Below are 21,076 nucleotides of genomic sequence, written 5' to 3'. Positions count from 1 at the left end.
GCTCCTGCTACTGCGATGGCAGGACTTTCGCGGATTGTGTGACTCAACATTGCGGAAAAACCAACAGGAGAGCCTGGCATGTTGATGGAACGAAATGAAATATAGAATACAGCTCCACATTTCGATTGATTTATATGCCCGTGACCCCCGGTCCCCATCACAATTTCGAATGCGAGGAGTTCCATTGCAGCTATGCAAATTGCATGGCTCAGTTATAATGCCATTCCCCCGCACAAGGCCAGCATCCATCCAGGGTAATCCAATACGCAGCCAGCCAGCCACTGGAGAAGCTGAGCCAAGGCTAAAAAGAGCCAACAGGGCAGATGGCGTGTACTTGTAAGAAGCGGTAACGTGGAATCTCCGGTGAACGGACAACCGTCGATCCATTAATCACAAGCATCGTCGTCAGAAAATTTCTCAATATAAGAAAGTGAAGCTAAAAGATGATTTCTGTCTATCTGTTGCAAAACAAAACTATTTCTTAGGCAGCTTCATCTTGGAGAAAAATGATGTTGATAAGTACGAGTGTAATCAATGTAGTTTGATCCATGGTGAACTATTTCCGCATAGCTGCCTTAAAGATTCTCTCTATTAAGCGAATAGCTTCCGTATATATGTACCTGCCCGTTGGTAATTTGCCTCAAATTGCCCGCATTTTCCTTTCCAGCCATTCTATTTTCACTCTAAGATGCCCAGAACCTGTTAAGCACTCAGGGCTAGCTGGAATCTTGGTCCCCTTTGGGTCGTCCGCCTGCGGGAGGTTTCACTGTTGGCATCTTAGAGCTCCCTCCAGTTGCTCCACCACCCATTTTGTCTATAAGTGCAGTCACAAAATGCAATTTCAGCTTTCAATTGCCCGTGGAAACGGAGTGGAACCACCATTTCTCGTTGTTTGTGTTGCACTATTGCTGCTGCACTATTTTTTTTTTTCTTGTTCCCTGTTTTTTTTTTTTGGTTCGGTTTGGGTCATTTTCGTTTGTTGCACTGCATTCGTTTTGCCTTTGCCACACACAATGGCCACGATAACTTTGCATTACATTAGTGCTAGTCGGTGTGGGAAAGACCCCTCGGAGCTCCGCTTTCCTCGCCGATCAGCGGACAAAGGAAAACTGGTTTCGGTTTCGCTCCTTTTAGCTGTGGCATTTGCAACAATTGCATCAATGGATGCTGCTGCTGCTGCTGCTCTTGCTTTTGCAATTTTTATTTATCATTTTTATGGACAGAGACAATATCAATACAATGATTTTTCGCAGTGAGCGTGGGCGGGTTTTTCGGCCACATATGGGACAGTCAGCCAGATACTGGCTTTAAAAATATATAAATAAATATGAAACTTAATGGTGGAACTGAAACTGCTACTAAATGAAACTTTCAATTTCAAGTTGTGATAACGTCTACAAACGTTTAAAGTACATATTACTTGCAGTAACTTGGATTAAAAAGAATAACAATGTTCATTTCGTTTGGCAGCCATCGAATGGGAAATTGTGAATGCACTTTGAACTATTCGACTGCATTCCTTGGCAGCTGCAGCAACATCAGCTGACAGCTTTATTATCAAATTGCCATGAGCCAGCTATTTGGCTCAATTTACGTCGTGGATCTTCTGCTGAATATCGGTAGTGTGGCGTAGTATTTGGAATTGTAGTTGGCGTTTCGATGGGGAAGTGGGACCAGGCCAGTATATAAATCACTTTCGCCGCAAGTATCAATCTCTGACATGTGGCAAAAGTTGAACTGAAACTGAACCTTCCGAGTGTGCGGGAGCAAAAGAGAAAGACTTTCGCACAATGCGAGAAAGAAAGGAAAGGCAAAACGTCGTCGCCGTTGTCGTGTGACACTGAAATGCGGATACAATAAAAGTTTATTTTGTGTGTGTTCGTTTTTTTTTTTTTTTGCTCTCTTCTTTTTTTACTTTTTCCCCTGCTATTTGGCTCGTTTTTGGTCCTTTTTTCATGGTTGACAAGACGCGAGGAGCAGCCAAAGTGCACCCCATGGAGCAATCACTCGATGCCAGTCGGTATGGCACGGTATCCTTGCCGGCAGCCAAAGCAACAGTATTGGTTAGGGCCACAAGGACTCCTCACACGCATTAACGGCAGCTGCTCCTCGCACAAACACCAACACACACTCACACACACACACACACGCCCATCCATAAAAGTTTATTAAATTTACAAGGAACTTTTATGCAGTTACTTTTTGACATGCTTCCTTGTTCACTTTCTTTTCAGAAAATTGACAACGACAATGTAAATATATGCGCGTATTTGTGAGTGAGCTTATGCGGGCGCAAAGGATTTCAATTTAAATGAACTTGCAGATGAGCATTTTATTTTCTTACACATTCAATAATTTTGTTTTCAGGTCATATGGAAAATTGAAAAAAAAACACGTACACAAGTGTGGGCAAAAAAAGGCTCAACGGACCAAGTGGCATTGAAATACAGCCAGCAACTTGTCATATGTCACATTTGGCGGCTGATTTTGCGAATATTCACGTTGTTTACTTGCGGAATTTTTCTCCACCTTTTGCTCAAGACCTGAAAAGGGAGTCGAGACTAAAACTGAAACTGAAACCGAGTCTGAATCTGAATCTGAGCCGTTATCTCGTCTCGTGTTCGATCCGCCAACACGTCGTCGTCAGCGTCGTCGGTGAAAGGAAGTTGACCTCTAAAGTTTAATGCATTTAAATAAATCTTAAAAAAAACAGCACATTAAGCGAGACAAAGCTGAAAGCGAAAACAACAAAGTCGCACAGCAAATCGCAACGGGCTGAAGTGGAGTTGAAAGGGAGTAATGTAAATTAAAAAAATTTAAATTTTTGCATTTTTTAGTCGGCGGCAATTAAGCCGAGCGACGCGTGCAGCCTAGCCATACAAATATTTGCCAAAAGCCGGTTGCTCCGATGACTCAGAACTGGTTCGAGCCGATTTTTTGGAATCCAGTCTGAAAGTCAGTATAATTTATATGTAGGAAACTTTTTGCAAAGGGAATTTAAAAAGTGCAACCAATCGAAATATTTTATAATATTTTTTCGGGCTTACTTTATTAAAAGTATATTCAAACTTAATACAGCAAACCCAAATATTTTATTACTCTATTTCAGTAAAGCCCAGAGCCCGCTTCTTTTGAGGTTGAAAAACTATTTTTCATACATTTTACTTAATTTGTATTTAAAGCCGATGAGAATTCACTTGGGAAAAAATGAAAAGCTTTTTAAAATTTAAAAAAAACTATGTAAATTGCCGCATTTATAAACGACCTCCAGCAGCTTATATTAAATATCCACTTTTTCTCCCGCTCCAACGTAAGTAATCATTAAGATGTGTAATTATATTAACCCTATTTCCCGTCTTTACAATTCAGATTGATTGAGTTTCCTCCGTCCGGCTGACGCATACGTATACGCACCGAGGTCCCAACTATCAGTTTCAACAGAGAAACGGAAAAAACCGAAAGTGATTTGCATTACAAAACTCAATTAGAGGCGTCAAATAGCCTTGTCCCACAGACTCACATCCGCCCACAATCCAGATGCAAATCCAAAAGTCCGCTCCGCTGAACCCATTGATCAAATTTTGATTGACAAGTCGAGTGGCTGGGCTGTCTTGCTCTATTTTTGGGTTATATATCTATCTTGTGCTCTATTAAGCAAATTCGTTTGGCATTTCAGTGATCTTATTGTTGCTATCTGGCAGGCCATAATTGCATCATTAACGACAATTAATGGGGGAGAAGGACGGAGCTGAGACGTAAATTCATAATGACAGGTCACCGCAGAGAATGGACACGCTAGAGATGTGAAATTTTAGATTTTGCCTCTCGACCATATTTTGATAATACATATAATCAACATATGTTTTTGTATTTTCTCATGAAGTTTGTATCTCTCTTGAGTTTATAAGGAGAAGTTGGATATAGCCTATCGATATACATCGTTTGTTTCTTAAAATAAGTATTTAAGTTATCATATGAATTAAATAAGTTCTCACGCTGGCACCTCTATTGCATATCTTTGAATGAACTCCGCTCCAATACTCCTTGGGTTGCTTTTGAAAAGCATCGGTAATTGTGCGCGAAAAATAACAGATATGTTTATAGGTTGAGACAGGCCGACGGATACAGCTACAAAACCGTTGCTCGATTATGAAACATGATACTCAAATTGTAATTCAAGCTTTCTTGCAGGTGTTGTTTTTTTTTTTTGACATTTAAGAAATTGAACTTTAACTCAGATGTCAATCTCGGGCGGAAGTGAAAACGAAAAACATTTAAAGCTTCGATGCTCCCACTCGATAAACACAAGATAAACGACCGTGTTTCTTGGGTTTTCGCCTTTGTGCTTGTATCTGTATCTCAAAGAACACAAGGTCATTCGAAAACAGCTTGGCAGTCAAATGTTGGCCAAAAGTTTTCCTTTTCACAATTTGACATGTAACAGGAAGAAGCCTCACATTGAAATTTAACAATTGGCTGTGTTGGTTTTTGCGTGTGTTCTGGGTTCCCGATAATCTGACAACCTCTTGAGTGGAATAATTCACAGCTCGAGTGGTTGAAGGCCCTTCACAGATATTCGACGGCTAGAAAAGCGAATCAGAAGCTGCTTACGATTTCATTTTCACATGGGAGCGGGAAAACACTTGGCTGACAAAGGGGGAAATCAAACTTGACATAAATAAGGTCTTGGCAAAACACATTAATGCGTTAATAAAAAAAATAAATGTTTAACAAGCATTTACAATAAGCATTTTTTTTTTAATTTTCCACGTTTAACTCTAGTTATTATTAAGAACTTTTAAGTGTCTGCTTCTGAGCTACCCATATTTACCATTAATTTGAAAATTCATTTTCCATTGTTTGACTTGTAATTTTTTTAGGCTCTCTCAGCTAAACGAGGCAACTTTTTAGGATTCGCTTTTGGTTTTTGCTGTGCATATTGAAACGCTGTCATTAGTTAAAGCAAATATGAGCCCGTAAAAAACAAACACAAACAAGCGGCTACTGCTAATTTTTCATATATACATATTTGCATAAATTAAAATGTAATTATAATAGTGTGTTAAAAAAACGCAGGAAATGATTTATGCATGGAACGTAAAGTCTGAAAGATTCTGGGGGACAACAAATGAAATTGTCGCTTTCTATATGAAATATATGCAAATATTCCATATTTTTTTCTGGGCGCTGTGTTTGCATTAATAATTGCTACAAATAAAATAAAGAGCTATTAAAAAACATGATGTATATGTATATCATAAATTTTAAAAGTGAGCTTTTTGTAGCGCATGGCATTCGCTTTTTAATTTTCAATATTTAACTTTTAATTGTGGGCAATCAATTTTGAAAGAGCCCAGTCTTGCTGTAAAATATATCAAAAATAGTTATTCAAGCGCATACCTCGCACATATAAATATGATTTTTCATACGCGCCGCGCCTCAGCATCATTTATCAAGCCGAATATTTTCATCTGTCAAACGCAAATTGTTATTGAACTGAACTCATTTTTAGAAAGTGAGTTCGACTCGAAGTTGGTCCGCACTTTGGGGAGTCATCGATTATGACTTTGAACGTATTTACATATACTCGATACATATTATACATATATGTACATATGTATATGTACATATGGCTACTGTGCAAAATTGACTATTCACCGAATTGATATTTCAAGAACGCTCTCAAGCCGCCGCACACAAAAAGCGCTCTTCGAGTTTTCCCCCCACTGAGATTTGATTTGTTTATTTATATTTTAAACATTTTTGTTTGCCTGACTTTTTTGCCCCATCATGGCCAATCCAAGATGTGAAGTGAATATTTTGTTCATTTGTGCCTGGTCATGGCCCCACGCACAGTTTGCCACAAATTTTACTTTCATTTCTAATTATCGTATGATAATGTTTCGCAAGTGATCGCGATCGAGATCTCTCAGGAATCCTACAAAATATTGCTGTCTATTTTTGAGAGAAAGTACGGGTACTTAGGTAAACTATTTAATTTTAGAGAAATACTTAATTCGCTGTAAATCATTTTTATGACCTCGAAATCCGCTAACTAATGTCTCTGACATCGAAAAGAGTTGCCCGACTTGTAGAACATTGAAAGCGATTCATTTAGTTGTTAGTGAGTCTTTTCTTGCCCCGTTTTAGTTTTTATGCGCAAAGTTCAAACTACTTAAGACAATTATTTCCGGCACTTTTTCTTTGGCTTTGCCATAAAAAACTGGCACAGAATCGTTGTGTTGTTTGCCGTATTCCTGTTCTGGCAATTTGCCTGTCGCTTTAACTGAACTCGACCGAACTGAAACTGAACTCGAATTTCACAGCAAATCGCTGTATAATTCCAATTATAAACAATTACCTGTAGTGAACCCAAGACGCCCCGAGTCAAAGTTAGTTCTTTTTTTTTTTGTATTTGTAGATTTTTACTCGTTCTGTCCTACTAACCTGAAACGAAAAAGAGAGAAATTGTTTGGGTAAAGTAAGCTTTTTTTAGCACTTATATGCGAAAAATCAGCAAGAGTTTCGTTTCGGGGTGGCAAAATCAGTGCATGACTCACTGGGCGTATGAGCGATTTCGTATCAATCCGGTTCAATGACACCCATGTGGGCCAGCACCGAGTGCAGTCAGCATTAAATGTTAATATATTAATGATTTGCAATCGCCGCCGCAACCAGACTTTTCTCGGTCCGCATTGTGGACATTGGCCAACTTAGGCGACAATTGGCCGCTTTTAATTGCCAAGTCGAGTTGCCGCGATTCCAAACCAATCCATTCCCATCCGGTTCACTCGGCACCCTAATGCGGTGGCAGATCTCGCATTGAGGCTCTATATAGGCACAGTAAAAAACATTCTTGCATTTAATAAATAGTTAAATAATCTTAAATAAGTCAAATTTTAATTTATAAAGTTTGTAAACGAATATTCGTGGCATTCAACTTTTTCTGCACTTTTTCGAACATAAAGTATGGATAGAAAAGATTTCGAAGCTTCTTAAACTCTAGTTTTTTTCCTTATATTCCCTAATTTTTTCCCAGTGCATCTCTCCGCTATGGCAATTCATTAACGCTCCACATGCGAAAGAAACGCTGCAAGTCCGTCTCGGACTCTGGCTCAAAGAAAAAGTTGCTGTGCCAGTTTTCGGTTTTGTGCAACAGTTGCAGCTCGCAGGCTGCGACTTCAACGGCCAGTCGACTCATGATTGTCTATCCATCCGTCCGCCTGTCCGTCCGTCCATCCGTTTAGCTGGACCGGCGTTGGTTTAATTATTTAATTTTGCGCTCATTTGCATGGGGCAAGCCAGCCCAGTCTCCGCCGCCTTTCGCAAGTGATTTGCATCCGAGAGCGATTGTGTGTTTGGATCCCCGTGCAGTGGAGCGCATTCCCCCGAAAACACCCATACACCCACGCCCCCCAGCGATCTATGGCCAGTGCCAAGCCAAGTGGAAATGGAAATGCTCGCTACATTCGAAACCGAAATGAAATGAAACTGAGCCTCGAGTCAAAGGTGCCCGCTCCAGGCCTCGTTTAAATTTGGCAGTGTTGCACGTTTAATCTGGCGGTTATAAAACAAGGGAACAGCCATTCAAATATGCAGTAAAAATTGGGCAAAAATATATGCATAAAAAAAAACACTATATATTAATAGTTTTTTTTACATTTTATAACAGTAAAACATATGATTTAGATTTTTGCCTATTTTTTTAGAGTTCAATTTCTACTTTTCCACACCCAGCTGCATATGAGGCTATATCAGTAACAGCCGCAGGGCGGCTTCAATAGCGGAAACCGCGCCTAACAGCGGAGTAACTGTGAACAAAACGCTAAAATTATCCTCCATTAAGCTAAATTCACTTTAAATTTGCAAACATTTTCCAGTAACGAAATTCATTGTAAAAACAGTTGGCCTGCCTTGGCAACCAGTGCAATTTAACAGCCACTGCAGCCCTCGGCCCAATATGTAAATTTTTCTATAAAAGCGAAACCAAAACAGAGACAACAAAAATGTTAGCCCCGAAATAAATTCAAATTTTTTATGAATCAGGGAAAGATGTGAACATGTGGGCGGAGCGGGGCGGGGCAGCAGAGTGCGTGACTAAATGGCAGACTTGGACAAAGTTAGAGTGAGCCATAGAAAAAGACCACTACAAAGTGGATTGTACACTGAAAAATAAGTTAAGAACGATAGACGATATGTTAACTTCAAAATTCAAGAATTTATAAGATTTAGTATCTATAAGTTTCAAATTCAGCATTCATTTAAGTTTCAAATAAAAAAATCATACTGATTATATGTTTGAGTTAAGATGCCCATAAAGGATATAGGATTTTAAGATGTTTCTATTGGTATAACTTATTCAGTTCAATTTAAAATAAATTTTAAGTAAAAACATTTTCTCCACCGTGCACATAGCGAAACATTTGATTGCATTTTAAAACGGCATATAAAAATGGTATATTTAATGTAATTTTTTTTTCAAAGTGACATTGCCCACGTTTGATGATGCTGCTTCTACGGATGTTGTGGATATTTCTTTGGCTGGTCATCACCGAAGCCTGCAGAATGTCTTTCAATATTTTATGCGTGGGCGGAGTGGGGGGATGCTACGAAGATGTCGACAACGACACACTGACACACACACACAAGATGCTGAAAAATTAATGAAAATGCCGTACCAAATTGAAAACAATCAAGGTCCAAGCGGATAGAGGCATGAAAGAGACGGCGCATAGGGGACTAGAAAGAGAGGGGGGATAGAAAATGTAGTTGACCAAATATGCGCAAATATTGTGGTTTGAAAAGAGCAACAGCAAGGCAAAAGCCGGTAAAGGCAGAAATAAAGCGTGGCAACAAGATGATGTTAAAAACGATGACGATGATGATGCTGATGGTGATGATGATGAAGAAGCCTCTCTGACTAAAATAAAAAAAAGAAAGAAGAGGCAAAACAAGAAGAAGACGAAACACAAACAAGCAACTTGAAAACTTGATGTAGGTCAAATATTTTTTTCTTGCGGCTTCCAGTCAACGCCTGCTAAAAAGTGGTAGAAATAGGGACGTTGCGGGGTAACTGAAAATGGTAGAGGCTACCCGGGAACTCGTCTTAAATGTCTGCCTTTGCATGTGTGCGTATCGGTGTGAGCGTGTTACTTTCGGTTTATAGGCCAATGCAAGATGGCAAGTTTATGAAGCATATGCGGAAGCAGAACGCCGCAGAAGAGGAGGAGGATTGTAGAGGAGGAGGTGGGCATCTTTGAAAGTCTGAGGTGGTATAAAGTTGCACCCTCTCACCAGCGTATATGGCCCGGGGTTATGATGAAGTTTCCGACATTGATGAGGCTGCCGGAGCGGAGCTGCTGCCACAATAACCAAAGGAGACTGACAGCTGGCCCAGCTCGGGTTGCTCCTTCTGAGCGTTCTTAATTGCCGGGGCACACAAACACACACAAAAACGAAACAAATAATAACCCACCGGGAGAAACAAAAAGTTGGTCAATAACCAAGTCCCAAACGAAACTTCCGTCAAGTTGTTGCAGTCTTTTTAACTGGTTGTGGCAACAAAAAAATATTCCCCAACCGCAAGCTATTTTTAATAACACCATAAGCGGTTTTAAGTTATGGCTTCTCGGTTCAGTCGATAATGACAACTCAAATGAGAATTCAATTTCAAAAATAATAATTTGTTTAATATCAATTCAACTTTGCAAAATTAAAAGCACTTCAATTGCATTGATATATCTAATTATTGAAGAACGGAGTATAGAATTTGTTATATTAATTTACATCAGAGATCAAAAAGCGAATTTCTCGCTCTGCAGTCAAAGAAAAGCTGCCATCGAAGTTCTTGGCATCTGGTGGTATCAGGGTGGAATGGAGTTGGCTGAAAACATATTTACCCGCAAAATGCAACCCTGAGCAGATGAAAAACCCCCCACCACAGGCAGCCAAACCCACTGAACTCCTGCCAAATTGGACCATGAACGTGATCAATTATTGGCCATTGTTGCGCATTTTTTCTTGTGTGCGGCTCGAAATCAATAACACAACAAAAGCCAAGTCAAGCGGCCAAGCGGCTCAAGAGTCAAGGCTAAAATCGAACTTAACTCAAATCGAGTTGCGTTTCGTATTTGTCTTTATCAGAGACCACTGTGAACTAAGCTTAAATAATAACTGTCCAGAGACCGCAACAAATATACAATTATGAGCGTGGACAAAAGGCTAGAAATGCATACAAAATCACATTAAATATCAATGTCAGTCGTTAATTGTGACTCGACCCAATCGATTGTCAAGATGTTTGGGGCTATAAAAAGATGATGGCGTTGCCTCGTTGACTTGCGGGTATTACCTTCTCTATAAGTCGGGTCTGCTGACCCCCGGGGGCAATTGGAGGAGAGGTGTTATGTGGCCAAATATAGATCGCCTCAGTTTTTTTTACTTGGTTCGGTGAGCTGGCACTTTTTTGTCAATAAACTGAAATACTTGAAAATTGAGCCGTTTTTTAGATTCCGTTTTTTTCCACCTATTGTTCAGTTTGTCTTGCAAGTGGCTTCCGCTTTTTAAGTTCGCTTGTTCAGCTATTCAATTACTTTGGCAAACTTATTGTATCGACGGCTTTTCTGCTGACCTTTGCTGTTTTTTCCTATTTATAGTTTGGCAAGATTTATCGAACGTTTACATAAGCAGTAGTTAAATATCGAATCTGAGATAGTGACATAGAAAACAGTAAATAATAGGAAAAAGTAGTGCTTACCTAAGCAGTGGGATTAAAGAAAAACATAAATGCACGTCTGGTTCATTTGACGAATAACAAAGATGAATAAAAAAGGCAATAATGTGGGGATTACATAAAAAGTGTTGGTAAAATATTCGAAATTAACATTTATACGTCACATTTATTTAAATTTACCATTTAATTTGAGTGAATTCACGCTGTCTTTCCCGTGAACTGCCAAAAGAACACAATGGCAGATGGTTTTGCATTCCCACCGAAAGAAAATGATTGCAATAGAAAGTCGAAACGCTGGTTAGGCTATTTCAAATTTACCATAATTAATTTTTAAACCATCTGCAGTTAAAGGCCGTTCAAATAGCTGGACCTTCCGCTCTTTGCCGCAATTGAATTAATTCAATGTGAATTCGAGCAAGATACAACTAATTTCAGTTAAAGGAAATGGCAGACATCAAGCAAAATGCTGGGACAATGACGGCGGTCTTCTGGCCAAGTGAAGATACCGTTTTGGCCAGGCATTATCGGCTTTTGTGTGCAGTTACTTTGGCTCCGACTCCATTCTTTCCAATTTCGTTAATGGATTTGCTTTTGTTTGTTTGTTTGTTTGTAATAATGGCAATATAGTATGTATGCAGGTACTTGGGATCGGGTATTTGGGTAGCTCAAATTAATTTGATGTGAGCCGAGCTTTCAGTGATTGCAGTAACCGGGCTAATTGGTGGTCTGTTTTCCGTTTTTTTTTTTCTTAATTTAGTAGCTTGCTTTATATCTTTTTCCCTTTTGACTAATGGTGACCAGGCCCAGCATGTGTGTGCCGTCAATGATATATAATTAGCCAAGGCAAAAAGGCAAATTGGCTGACCAATGTCTGGGCCAGAGTTTAAAGCCGCAAATGCCCAAAAGCAGAGTAGGACTCCCCACCCCTCTTCCGCCGACATAGTGTTTTTACAAATTGCAGACTAATTTGGTAAGGGGAGCGCTGCGAAAAGGGCCAACACTTGCTGTAACTTATGGCCCTCCGGTCGGTATAATATCTGTATGTAAGTGTACATCTGTATGTTGCACATTTCCTTTTGAAAAGTTATTAGCGTGTTGAGCGCCATTTTTCTTGCTTTTCTTTTTGATTTAACATTTTTTATTTCCAACCGGCATACATACAAATTTTCATTAAAAGACATAAATTGTGCAGAAAAATGCTCCTCCACTGCTGGCGGCTAAAGAATGTCTGTAGCTGTAGCTGCAGATGTATCTGTATCTATGACTACAGCTATATGTGTATATATAGCTCTGGATCTGGATCTGAATCAGAGTCTGGTCGGGGTCTGTCTGAGTGGGCGTTGGCAGAAGGAGTAGATCTATGTGTGCATGTCGAGTGCTTTATTTTTCAGCCTTTGCGCTTTTTATTTACGGTTTATTTTTTCTCCCAGCATTTTGAATGAATGAAAGTTGCACGAGTGCAGCGAATAAATGAATGAATGAATAAGCGACTGAGCATCTGAACGAGTGAGTGGGTGGCAGCTACAAGAATGTTGCAAATGGTTCAACAAAACGCTGCACATTAAAATATTTGGATAGGAGGGGCGTACACCACTGCGTATGCTCAACATTTGCAATTCGTTGCATTACCGAGAAAGGAAATTAGTCAAATGCCGGCGACAAATTGAATGGCTAAAAACAAACCAAGCCGTAATGGAATACAAATACCGTTTAAAAAGTCGGCGGAAGAACATTTCGGTTGAGAGGTCTCAGAAAAAAAAGGCACAGACCTCCCTGCGCACCTGTTCACAGCGGAAATGGAAGACTTTGAAATGCCCTGTGGCCGGAAAAAAAGCAAACACGACAAAGTACAAAGACTTGCGGGATATTATATTAAACACTCAGACAGGCCGGCAAAAAAAGCAAAGAAATTATGTGTTCTTCTTGGATTTGGGTAGGGATTAACAGCAGTTGGTGAAGTAGAAATATGAACTGACATAAGGGGAAACTAGATACAGGTATTTAGTAGGCTGCACTTCTAAGGACTTAACTTAAAGTAAAAAAGAATAACTCGTTTTAGAATTTAAAATATTCAAGTTCCTTAGTTTCATATTCTGCAAAGATTTGTTTTATCCATTACCTCAATTGCCCTAATGCTTGAAACCAGCTGTAGGCAACCATGAAATCTAGTGATTCTAGCACTTAACTCCACTCTTTCTCCATTTCACCGGCGATTAAAGAATTCTAGCAAGCCCGCGCCCACTTAGGTTTAGGATTTTCACTTTTTTCCCCGGTTTCGCTTTTCTTTGGCCATTAAGTTTCGACGTTAGTAAACAAAAAAAAAAGCGAAAGATAGCAACAGAGTGTGTCCGACAATTTCTGCCCATTTCGCTGATGCGACGTCGTAAACTTTCATGTGCCGCCTTCGCTGCCAACTTTTTGGTCGTGATCTTTCACTCACTCACTTTTTCCACTGTCTCTTCAATCTAACTCGAAAAAAAAACACACACGCCGAGGCATTCAAATTAGTTGTGGGCGCTGTTCCCCGCTTTTTTTGTACCATTTTTGGATTCGTTGTAATTTCAGGCAACACACGTTCGTGAGGGCCCCAAACCAAGCCCAACTGACCACGCCCACCTGCCAGGAGGGACACGCATAAATCTCGCCACTATGTCAATCGCATCAAAGTCACGTAATCTATGCGACATTTTCACTGAATCGTTAAAATTGGAAAAAGCGCTACGGAGGTGCACTTAATTTGGCACAGAAAAAAATTGAAGGGATTTTAAAAGGATTATCCAAATATTTTAACTAATTAATTTGTTTTTAAGTACCATGTAATAAAAGCCAGTTTGTATTATTTCAATCTGCAGTAACTTTTTATAGAGCAAAATCTTAAATCATTTTTTCCTGTAATCTAATAAATCCTTTTACTGGCTAACCCATTTTTTTTAAGTGCACTTAGATCGAGCAAAGCCTGCGCAGGCTCATCATGCATTATTCGAGTGGCATTCGGCAAATGCAGTTAGATGCACATTTGCTTAGTAAATTGTTTTCGAATCTGTTTGGCCAACTCCGTTAGTGGCCCATCAGCTGGCCAACACTTCACGGCCAGTCAACACACGGCAGCGATGATTAATGTCAAAGTCAGCGACATGTCAGCGAGCAAAAATAGTAATTAAATTTTTCGTTAAATGCGATCATTATGTAAAAACGAATTGAGTTCTGCCAACGCGTGAAGGTTTAATCAAATTTTTTCACACGAAAATGTTTTGTAAAGCTTTTTGCTTAACCCCGGCTGGCAAAAGAAAAATCGTTAAAAATATAAAAAGCAAGCTCAACGTTGGCAAACTGAAACACAATGCGCAGAAAAAGTGGTTAACACGCCCCGTGAACTCTCGCACATGTTTAAAAATGGTAGTTGTTGCACTTATTTTTCCCTTTTATTTTGTTGCAATCTCTGGGCATCTATTGTAGTTGCAGGAAAAGGGGAAAATTGTGCGACTTTGTATCTCGAAATTAAATGCATCATAAGTGCACGCGATTTCAGCACTTTATTATACTCCTTGGCACCATCGTTCAAGGTCAAAACGCTTGTCATTACATCTGACAACACACATGCTCACATTGAGTACATGGGTGTTGTTATTGATATAAATCTGAAGAAAACAGATTAAACTGCAAATTTTAATTGTAAATAAGTTACTAATATGATCAGAAGGAGTTTTAGTGTGGGATTAAGTAGACTACTTCCTGCGAGCTTTTTTTAAACATTTAAATAAAATTTCTACAGCTACCAGCATAATATATTTCGCAGTCATATTTTTTACCAGTGCCCCGTATTTCAGTCTGGCTCACCAGTTTCCTTTTGACAGCTTTAAGAATGGCCCAAAAATGATTTGTGCGAGGCCGCGACAGCAACACTTTCCATTCACGCCCGCGCCTTTCGCTTTTCATTCGCAAACAGTTCTGCAGTTGTGCGAAACTGGAAATTAAAAACACTTAATGTGCACTTCCGGCACGAGGCGGGGGAAAAAAGATGAAAATTCCGGAGATACGTACTATGCTCGAGATGCCGGAGTTGCTGCAGCAACTTATCGGTGCCATCAGCAGCAGCAACAGCAACATGCTCAGCGGCAACATCGGCGGCCAACAACATTTTACGTTAATATGTTTGTTTGTTTGTCTTTTGTTTCTGGCTCTAACCCTTTTTTGGCACGTTTTGTCTTCTGCCTTTGTTGCCTGTGTGTGTCGTCTTGCTTTTTGTGTGTGTTTTTTACCACTCCACTCTGCTCTTTCGCTAAATGTTGTTTACTTATTGTCATTGTTGGTGCTGTTGCCATTTTTCTTTTGTTTTTCCCAACATTGTTGGTGCCGCTGCTTAACATTCACCTACTTTTCACCTTGTTAGCCACGTTTGAACAGCAGCAGCAGTAGTGGCAGCAGTAGTGGCAGCAGTGGCTGTAGAAAAAGCAGCAAGTTCTGAGCTTGGCCCTGGCATCATCATCAAAGCCAACGGCGGAGGCTTCAAATGAAATTAGAAGTTGACGCAGTGCAAAAGTAGAAAAAGCAGCTAAAGCACCAAAAGGCGGCCAAAACAATAAGGTACAACGGCACGATAGGGGCTGAAACAAAAAGCCAACAATGCAAACTGCACAGCGAACCAAAGCCAAGGAACGAAGCGAATTCAGAAGACGATGGCCTACACTGCAACAAAACTAACGACCAAAATATACTGAAAAATGGTAGAAGAGCTAGTGTAAATAAAAAATAACCCTTCAAAAGATAAGTTCATTGACTTAATTTGAATTACCTACAGTTTTCCCCCAGTGTAAATCCACTCTCCTCAGCGGCGAGAAGATGAAAACTGAGCTCTAAGTAGAAAGTTAATTAGGCTTAAATGTGCGAGAAGTCGACGATGACGACGGCATTGAGTAGGAAACACAACAAATACAACAAGAATAATGGCAACAATAGCCGGGGAGAAGATGAAGCAGAAAAGCCAATTAAAAATTCTTACGCTTTTGCCTTAATTTTTCCACCAGCTTCGCAATGGCTAATAATAATTTTAAGCCAAAAAACTGAATCGCTGTACGGCATCAGCTGCTTGTTAATTAATTTTTATGCATTTCTACAAATGTTCGATTCGAAAAAGTTTTGCGATCCGGACTTGGCGTTTTTGTTAGCGTGCAGCGAAGCGAGCCAATCAATGGCCAAGCGAAACTTTCGTTTCGACTGAATTTCACTCTTGGCCCAAAGGCGCCCACAGAAAATCGCCCAGAAATCATTGGCCGACCCGCCGCCAACTTGGTTGACATTAATTGGGCCCATTAAACGGTGTTCGCTAATAAGTTGGCATCAACTAAGTTCCGGAAGTGCCGCCGTGTTCTTCTCGGCCTTGTCCAGCAGAAAGATATTCCGGAATGGAAACGATTAACACTCATATAACTCACGACAAATCAAATTGGACTGTTTGCTGCCCTAACGACATTACAATCTGTGCCACAAAGTCCTTTGAGCGGGATTAACAACTTGCGACAGATTGATACTATTTCAATAATCTAGTAGAGAAAATCTTGTGAACACGAACTTAAAAAATATATATAGATAAAACTCGCAAAATCATTTAGTATCATAATATGAAGTTCAAATTAATAATTAACGATTTAGAGCTCAGATGTTAAAATATAGTCAATCAACTAAGAACCAAACCATGACACACTAATTTAATTATGAACTAATCGCCTAAAGAATAGCTGAAAATATATAATAATCACATAATAAATATATGTGAATCCCATATATATATATTTACAAATTTCTTTTAAAATAATTAATGAATATTCTTTATAAGGGAATGTACTGGGAAATCACCATTCTACGTTGCTTATTTAGAGGCATAGCTTAGGCATAAGTCATATATATCAATTGAAAATCTGAGCTGCCCACTCCACATCCGCTGCCATCTGGATGACTTCATCGAGCGGCCCATTTTGAATCCCAAAAGGGGTAGTATTAACGTGGTCTTAAGGTCGTGCCATCAACGCGGCCAACGGCAGCAACTAATTTAGGGCTTAGCTCTAATCAACGTGGCGCAGACCGCCGCACTGAAATCTCATGGATGCGTATGCCTGCATCTGAATGCGAGTGTGTGTATCTGTGTGGGCCATAATTGAATGGAGCGCGGGAGGTGGGTGTGCCAGAAGGAGTAATCCACTGGGCAATGCAGCAGCCACAAAAGGGTCTCCACTTCAGCAACTTTCTGCATGTGCCAGTCAATTTGCATTTTGAGGAGCGGAGAGCCAGAGAAGCTGGCAACTGTTGCATAATTAAAATTGGAAAATTAATTTCATAATTTCTGCCAGCGCTTTCATTATTAACAATTGTCCCGAAAAACACAAAAGCTCCTTCTGCTGACCGACATTTTCTCTTGGTTTTTTTCTATTTGTTTTTCAGTTTTCAGCTTTCCGTACTCAGTTTTCAGTTTCAGTTTTCAGTTCGCCCGATTCTGGCATCTCGATTCTCTTTTGTTTCAGGTTTCGAGTTCCTGTTCTGGCCGTTTGGCTGGTTCCATTTATTATTTATGTGCATTTTGATGTGGAAAATATTCCCTTTTCGTCGTTTTGTTTGCCATGTTGTAGCTACGTTTTTATATATTTTGTTGTTACATGGAGTTTTGCCAGTTGGAAATTTGTCGCCACCCGGAAAAGTTTTTAGGGAGATATGTATATATTTTGCGTATTGTCATTTGGATAACATTGTAATGCAGTTGGACTGGAATAGTTTTTTTTTACAGTTCGAGAGCTGGAAAAGCTGCACAGCAATTTCCACTTTACACTCTTGGCCATGTGGGTTAATTAGCACTGGCTTTTCCTCAGCTAAAGGGAAATCACTTGGCAGTTATGTTTGAATCTGCAACATTGCGGGGCCTTTGAGTTTCCGCCTTGGCAACTACATATGCATACGTATGTGTATAGTTCCGATTAACCCCGGCTTGGAAACTACAGTTCCGATTTAACCCGGGCTTAATGAGGCCGCAGATGCAGAGTTGGCCAAAAGAAACCGCTGATGTAATGCCACGCACATTTGCCACAAGGCAATGCCCCTACCACAGGCTGCTAACTGCCCATTGTGTGTAAATTTGTTACCATTTTTTCAGCTTATCGTTGTATTTCTTTTTTTTCTACGCTACCTCGTATTGCACATAAAGGTAATTTCTAATTTGCTGGTGTTTTATTGTTTTTCTGCCGGCTCACTTTATGGCGCCGACTTATGCAACACCTCTAAGGCAGCGACGCATGCGCACGAATTACACACATGGATATGGACACTAAACGCAGGGCTTTGCCTCCATATCGGCCATAAAAGCATAACGGCGTTCATTAATCATGCCGGTCACGTCGGCCCAAGAAAAAAGAACTGAAAACCTTACACTAACATAAATTGTCTAAAAGCGAGAATGTGCTCTAGTAAACGCAGAACTAATTGTGAATAGTTAATGAGGCTTTGAGACCAAACAGACAACAAACCTTGAAAACACAGAAAATCTGATTTCTTACGAAATTATTCTATTTCGGTAGATTAAGTGGTTTTCCATTGTCATGCTTAATTGAAGATATAGTTATATAAAGAACGTTTAGAATACTAAATACCTTTCGCAATTTTGCTATAAAATACTACACGGACTACTAAAAGTAATTTACCTCTTGTATTATGTTGGAATTCCAAAAGGGAATAACTGAATTCTTGGAATTCTTCCCGATCTATCTTTGATTTGTCTTGGGCCTAGATTTTTCGCTAACTGCACCGAAGCTAGAGGGAACGTCGTGTGGCAGCAAAAGAACAGTAGCATCGACAACTGTTGCCAATTAGCGGCAACATGCAAAGCGCATTTGCATTTGCATTGAACCTGGAGCTCTCTATTTTGCGATTCTGCCTGCTGGCAATGACACCGGAGCACCGATGGCACCAACAACCGAGCTGGAAAACGTAATCAGTTCAAGTCGCGTCGCGGGATTAGGTTCAGTTATGGGGGCAGGTATAGGTATCCTAATTGAGCTCTTAAGATATAATGTGCGGCAATAAATCCAGGATTTTTGCATACCTGGGAAACCGGGAAATCTCGAGGAAACCCACATCGCATCGAACCATATACCATATACCTGAGTGGTTTAAAAGTCGCCCGCACACGCACTGATTGCATCATTTGGCCTCAAACCAGTGAGGAGAACGTTTCAATTTGCATAGAAGATACGAGAGGAAAATGTCAGACTATTCCAGCAGCGATTGCAGTGGCAACTCCCAGAGGAGGGAGAAATCCGTGAGCTATGCCCTCTACCTCCACCGAAGGGAGTTGGGGCGGCCCAGGCGCAAGATGATGCGAATCGCTAGCACCAAGTTGCAGCTGACAAACGAGCTCATCCAGCTGCAGCAGCGTCGCCAATGGGAGACGGCCTTTGACCTCGAGTTCGACGCGGAGGCCAGTTCCCAGCAGATGAGTGCACTCGATAGGGAACGGGAATATCGGGACAGATTGCGAACCAATATGCAGCGGCAACTCGAGAAGCAGCAGAAACGCAAGCGAAAGTATCTCCAGGAAATCGGCAAACTATAGTACGAGCATAATGCGGAAGGCAATAATTAATTCATTAATTGAGCACCATATTAAGTAATTTAAAGAGTATGATAACTCTTATTGACAAACTAGAAAATCAAGATTTTCAAGCTATAGGTTTAATCTTTCTGACTATTTTGAATACTCTTGTCTACACTCAGGAAAGCAGTAACATAAAAAAGGAACTCAGAAGTAGATTTTGTGATATCATCTTTTACAAATATTATTTAGTTTTACGGCATTACAGCCTTATATGAATTATTATATAAATCTAGCATTAAAACAGAAGACTATCGCTCAATAAAATAGTTGCATAACAATGTGCCAAAAGATTTGTGATTAGCTATTTATCGTTTATCTTCGCTCGTTTGCAGAATTGATTTTCCTTCTTTCTGGGCCACGGACTTTAAGCTGGCCTTAGCCAAGCCAAAAAAAGTATCATAAATCACGAAAAAAAACTGCGACTTTCTGTGTGACTTCCACAACTCAAGAGATCGGGGCTGAGACAAGCAAAAGTGTTTGACTTTTGACACTCTTTCCTAGGCGGTTAAGGTGGCAACGTCTGTCAAGTGCAGGAAAAACTGAAAACTACAAGGAAATAACAGCTAAACGGATACCTGGCACTGTACAACATTTTAACTAGCAAACAACAATTGAATGCTAATTTGACTCCTGTCAAAAAAAAAGCTATAAACGAGGCTTTTACTATCCACTTTGCTGTAAATCATGTGAATGAAAAATACAATTGCAGTATTTTGTATAGTTGTACAAATAAATTGAAATTTTGCATTTCTTCTGAAGTGCAACTTTCTATCATGTTTTGGGTCTGCAGCATATACCCCAAACTACCTCGTGGAAAAGACAAGCGCCAAGAACAGGCAAGGAAGAACAGGCAACAGAAGCCGCCCAAAGGTGAGCGCGCGGCAACTTTTTTTCAATTTCCTGCTGCCATTACGCCGCGCGTCGCAGCTGTGCGCCGTGCCTCTTGCACGCCGCTTTCCACGAGCCCCTCCGCCACTCAGAATTTTCCTGGCCATTGACGTTTTTCGCGCACGAAGGCTGCGTCTTCTTTTTAGTTTTTCTCTGGTCGCGGTTGTTGTCTTCGCTCTCGCTTCTCGCTTGATTTGTCACACAGTCCCAACGGGAAAATAAACCTGTCCCCGTGTACTATACAACACTCGCAGTGTCTCTGGGCCGCGGAAAACCGGTATGTGCGCTTTCTTTTTGCTCCCACTGTGCGGCAGAGTGGGCAAATGCCGTGTGGTGGCAGGGGAGCAGTGCGGGGGCGGGATGCATTGCGTTTCATCTTAGCTCTCGTATTTAGTTGCAATTCCTTTACACACACTCGCAAGGAGCACACACACTTGGAAAAATATTGTTCTAACTTTAATTCTACAATTTTGAAATATGCTTAAAATGCAATCGCATATTGTGGACTGAGTTGAAAAATGCAAATATTAGGATTTGGGATGTTTAAATTTTACAATAAGAATTATTATCATTGAAGTTTCATTTATGGTAATTTTTAGATACATGATGGTTGGTACCTTAAAGTATGTTTTTTAGTTAATATCTTAGTTTCTCTGTGTAACCAAGCCTATTCCCCAGCGCTGTTTACTATTCTAAGTGCAGTATCTCGGCGAGTTTCGCTTAGTTTTTTACCAGCTTTTCCTTCGGTTTGTTTCTGCTTTTTTTTGTTGGCATGTCGGTTATTTATGCGCCTTGTTGTCCCAATTCTTGAAAAATACTAC

The 21,076-nt window shown here is 40.1% G+C and overlaps 2 protein-coding genes across 3 annotated transcripts in view; one reads left to right on the top strand and one right to left on the bottom strand.

Moving 5' to 3' along the window:
* The window catches only part of LOC6736820, a 104,996-nt gene that overhangs the window by 68,867 nt on the left and 15,053 nt on the right, over window positions 1–21,076 (bottom strand). The gene's annotated exons all lie outside the window — the stretch shown is intronic.
* On the top strand, window positions 18,873–19,655 carry LOC27206249. Its single transcript, XM_039294323.2, has one exon. It carries the CDS (start codon window positions 18,975–18,977, stop codon window positions 19,323–19,325), a length of 351 nt encoding a protein of 116 aa, XP_039150257.1. The 5' UTR covers window positions 18,873–18,974; the 3' UTR covers window positions 19,326–19,655.

Source organism: Drosophila simulans, chromosome 3L (assembly GCF_016746395.2).
Source record: "Drosophila simulans strain w501 chromosome 3L, Prin_Dsim_3.1, whole genome shotgun sequence".
NCBI lineage: Eukaryota > Metazoa > Arthropoda > Insecta > Diptera > Drosophilidae > Drosophila > Drosophila simulans.
The sequence above is the reverse complement of the archived record's forward strand: the minus strand, read 5'-3'. Positions and strand labels throughout refer to the sequence as shown.